Source organism: Sapajus apella, unplaced genomic scaffold (genome assembly GCF_009761245.1).
Source record: "Sapajus apella isolate SASKATOON/1434 unplaced genomic scaffold, GSC_monkey_1.0 scaffold39, whole genome shotgun sequence".
NCBI lineage: Eukaryota > Metazoa > Chordata > Mammalia > Primates > Cebidae > Sapajus > Sapajus apella.
Window position 1 is genome coordinate 21,167,706 of NW_022436979.1, and position 3,841 is coordinate 21,171,546.

At 48.1% G+C, this 3,841-nt stretch overlaps 1 protein-coding gene across 1 annotated transcript in view; it reads left to right on the top strand.

The window, feature by feature from the left end:
• The first annotated feature begins 1,218 nt into the window (after positions 1-1,218).
• Positions 1,219-3,841, top strand: part of TRIML1 (tripartite motif family like 1) — a 9,537-nt gene continuing 6,914 nt past the window's right edge. The window contains exons 1-2 of the mRNA XM_032298596.1: positions 1,219-1,736; positions 1,914-2,009. Of these exons, the coding sequence (XP_032154487.1) occupies positions 1,329-1,736; positions 1,914-2,009 (504 nt within the window). The 5' untranslated portion in view covers positions 1,219-1,328. The remainder of the gene's footprint in view (positions 1,737-1,913; positions 2,010-3,841) is intronic.

Sequence of the window (3,841 nt, forward strand, 5' to 3'; positions counted from 1 at the left end):
TGGCATGCAGTGAGCGGAAGTGGGGCAGGACAGGGGGACCAGGGGACACAGTGAATCTGTGGCATTTGGCCCTCACCTCAGTGTTCACCGTGCACGGATTCCATACTAGGCATTTACATTTTCTTTTTTGAGACAGGGTCTCGCTCTGTGGCCCAGGCTGGAGTACAAGGCGCGATCTCGGCTCACCGCAACCTCCGGTTCAACCAACTCCCCTACCTCAGCCTCCCAAGTAGCTGGGATTACAGGCGCATACCACAGCGCCCAGCTAAGTTTTTTTGTGTTTTTAGTAGAGACGGGGTTTCACCATGTTGGCCAGACTGGCCTCGAACTCCTGACCTCAGGCAATCCACCTGCCTTGGCCTCCCAGAGTGCAGGGATTACAGGCGTGAGCCACCACGGGCGGTCAGCATTTACTTTTTCATATGTTTTAAAAAATGTCTGCACACTTAATTTCTGTCCAGTAAGAACTGGTAGAGAATCAGGGATTTGAAAGAGCCTAGTCTGGAAATTTCCAATGGGTGAACATAAGTGAGCAAAATTACATTTATACTAAAATATAATTCTTTCTCTCTGCTCCATAATGGGATAGTCTCTTGAGGCAATTTCCAGTTAGAATGCCATTTTAGGTGCTTTCCATGATGGCAGATGGGTGAGCACTAGGCTCTGCAGGGGAGAACAATAAACATTGTGCGCCTAAAACCAGGGAATACTTGGTGGAAGAGTTCTCATTTCGTTGGGATGAATAAAATTCAGTAAAAGTCCACAGTACCCAGTGAAGGAGCAGAAAGCTTAGACTTTCGTCAAGCAGAGAAGAGGGCTGGTGAGAAAGGACTATACTAAACTAGGTTTTATTACTGGAGTTTCCCAGAAGATTTGGACCAAATTTCCAATTCAGATATTATTAGAGATCATCAAAATTCAAGCCTCTTTACTGGCTTGCACCAAATTACCAACCGTCCCGCCTAAAACCCATGTGTTCAGATGGTTCCACAGCTCTGTTTATGTACAATAACCAGTTCTCAAAATGGTAACCGTGTTAGAAGCCAGAATCCTCAGCCTCCAGCATGTGTGGCTTGCACAGAGATAAGACTCAAGGTTTGGGCTGGTGAAGAGCCCAGAGCACAGGAGTTCCGCATTACGTCATAATTGGCTTTGTGTGGGACAGTGTGTGTCCCTGGGTGAAATCAGGCACAGCAGAGAGAAGGGGTTCGTGTCATAACAGCATAGCAACAGATCCCCACGAGTTACTCCAGACTGTAGGACCGCAGGGAGGGCGTGTGGGCCTCAGAACAGAGGTGGAACCTTGCCCCGTGTCCAGCCTCGAGAAAATGTCCACAGCGGATCTGATGGAGAGCCTCAGGGAAGAGCTCACCTGCTTCATCTGCCTGGATTATTTCAGCAGCCCAGTGACCACCGAGTGTGGACACAGCTTCTGTCTCATGTGTCTCCTCAGGAGCTGGGAGGAGCACAGCACGCCTTTGTCTTGTCCTGAGTGCTGGAGGACCTTGGAGGGCCCGCATTTCCAGCCCAACGAGCGTCTGGGGAGGCTGGCCACCATCGGCAGGCAGCTCCGGTCCCAGGTGCTGCAGAGCGAGGATGAGCCGGGCGGCCACGGGAGGATGCCCGCCGCTGCCAAGGCGCTCTCCGACGACGAGCAGGGTGGCAGTGCCTTCGCAGCCCAGAGCCATGGTGGAAACAGAGTGCATCTGTCCAGCGAGGCTGAGGAGCACCACAGGGTAAGACAGCTGCTCAGCAGGAACCCCGAAGTCAGCCCAGGCTCCCCCACGAGCCTTCCGAGCGTCCTCTGAGGGGACAGTCACGGGTGCTCTCCGAGCACCACATCACAGACTTGGGTGGGTCCCACTGCCACCTGGTACCCTGCTTATTTGCCACAAAGTTTGTTTCTATTGCAGGAGAAACTTCAGGAAATCCTAAATCTTCTGCGTAAAAGGAGAAAGGAAGCTCAGGCTGTGTTAGCCCATGAGAAGGAGAGAGTGATGCTGTGCAAGGTCGGTGTCCGTCTGACTTTTGGGGCTTGTGTAAGATCCCCTGAGGGAGACTAAAGGGAAATTTAGCAAAATATTAGAAAAAAACACACATTTTTCCAGTCTCATCCCTAAAATATACAGTGTCCTTCCACTGGGCTGCCTGCTTCTGACTGTCCTCGTGGGAATCTCAAGGCTCAGCTCAAACTTCCCCACCTGTAGGAAGAGTCCTTTGTGCAGCTAGACAACGCTGTGGCTTCCTCTCTGATGGCTCTGATATAATTATTTAAAACACAGGTGATACTTATCAACATATAACATAAGACGGAAAGCAAGTTAAAAAAGAAATATCTTGGCCGGGCACGGTGGCTCATGCCTGTAATCCCAGCACTTTGGGAGGCCGAGGCAGGCGGATCACAAGGTCAGGAGTTTGAGACCAGCCTGGCCAATATGGTGAAACCCCCATCTCTAATTAAAATACAAAAATGAGGGTGTGGTGGTGCTCACCTGCAGCATGCCACTACTTTGGAGGCTGAGGCAGGAGAATCGCTTTAACGCGGGATGTGGAGGTTGCAGTGAGCCAAGATCTCACCACTGCACTCCAGCCTTGGAGGCAGAGGGACTCCGTCTCAAAATAAATAAATAAACGAAAAAGAAATATCTCAAAAGCACTGAGGGAAAGATGCAAATTAAAAAGTAATAAAGAGAAAGACATAAAAGCAAAATAGTGGTTTAAGTTATACTTGGCGAGTGCTCAAGGTCACTCCTGGATTTGGATTTGAGCTCCACAGCAGTCAGGGCAAAGGGCTAAATATTTAATTAGATACTTTTTTAAACTGTGTTTCTGATTATCCCAAGAGACTTTGAATTCTTTTTTTTTTTTTTTTTTTTTTTTTTTGAGACAGAGTCTTGCTCTGTTGCCAGGCTGGAGTGCACTGGTGCAATCTTGACTCAGTGCAACCTCCACTACCCGGATTCAAGCGATTCCCCTGCCTCAGCCTCCAGAGTAGCTTGGACTACAGGCGCGCCACCACAGCAGGCTAATTTTCTGTATTTTAGTTGAGATGGGGGTTTCACCATGGTGGCCAGGATGGTCTTGATCTCCTGATCCACTCACGTTGGCCCCCCAAAGTGCTGGGATTACAGGCGTGAGCCACTGCACCTGACCGACTTTTAATTCTTAAGTGAGAACATTTGCCATGTATATTTCTATTCCTCGTTGGTTATCAGACGCCTACTTTTATTGAATAAATGAACACACATTTTTCATAATTTTTCTTTTTTTTTTCCCATTTATTTATTTTATTGCATTTTAGGTTTTGGTCATAATTTTTCTTAATTTTGTTTTATTTTTATCATAGTCCTGATCACGACCTGTCTTTTATTTATTCATTTTTGGTTTTCTCCACTAGAATGACAGCCTCCTGGGAATAGAGATTTTGGTTTTGTTTACTTCTGTATCTATAGTGCACATACTTCTGAAAACATCAACCTCTCCCCTGGCTCATCAATAGAATACATGTGTTATGTGTTGGATTTCAGGAATTGTTCCCATGAAACTCTAGGACTTGGTCGGGCGCGGTGGCTCATGTCTGTAATCCCAGCACTTTGGGAGGCTGAGGCGGGTGGATCATGAGGTCAAGAGATCGAGACCATCCTGGCCAACAGGGTGAAACCCTGTCTCTACTGAAAATAGCTGGGGGTGGTGGTGCACGCCTGTAGTCCCAGCTATTTGGGAGGCTGAGGCAGGAGAATCACTTGAGCCTGTGAGGCGGAGGTTGCAGTGAGCCGAGATCACACCACTGAACTCCAGCTTGGCAACAGAGGGGCTCCATCTCAAAAAAAAAAAAAAAAAA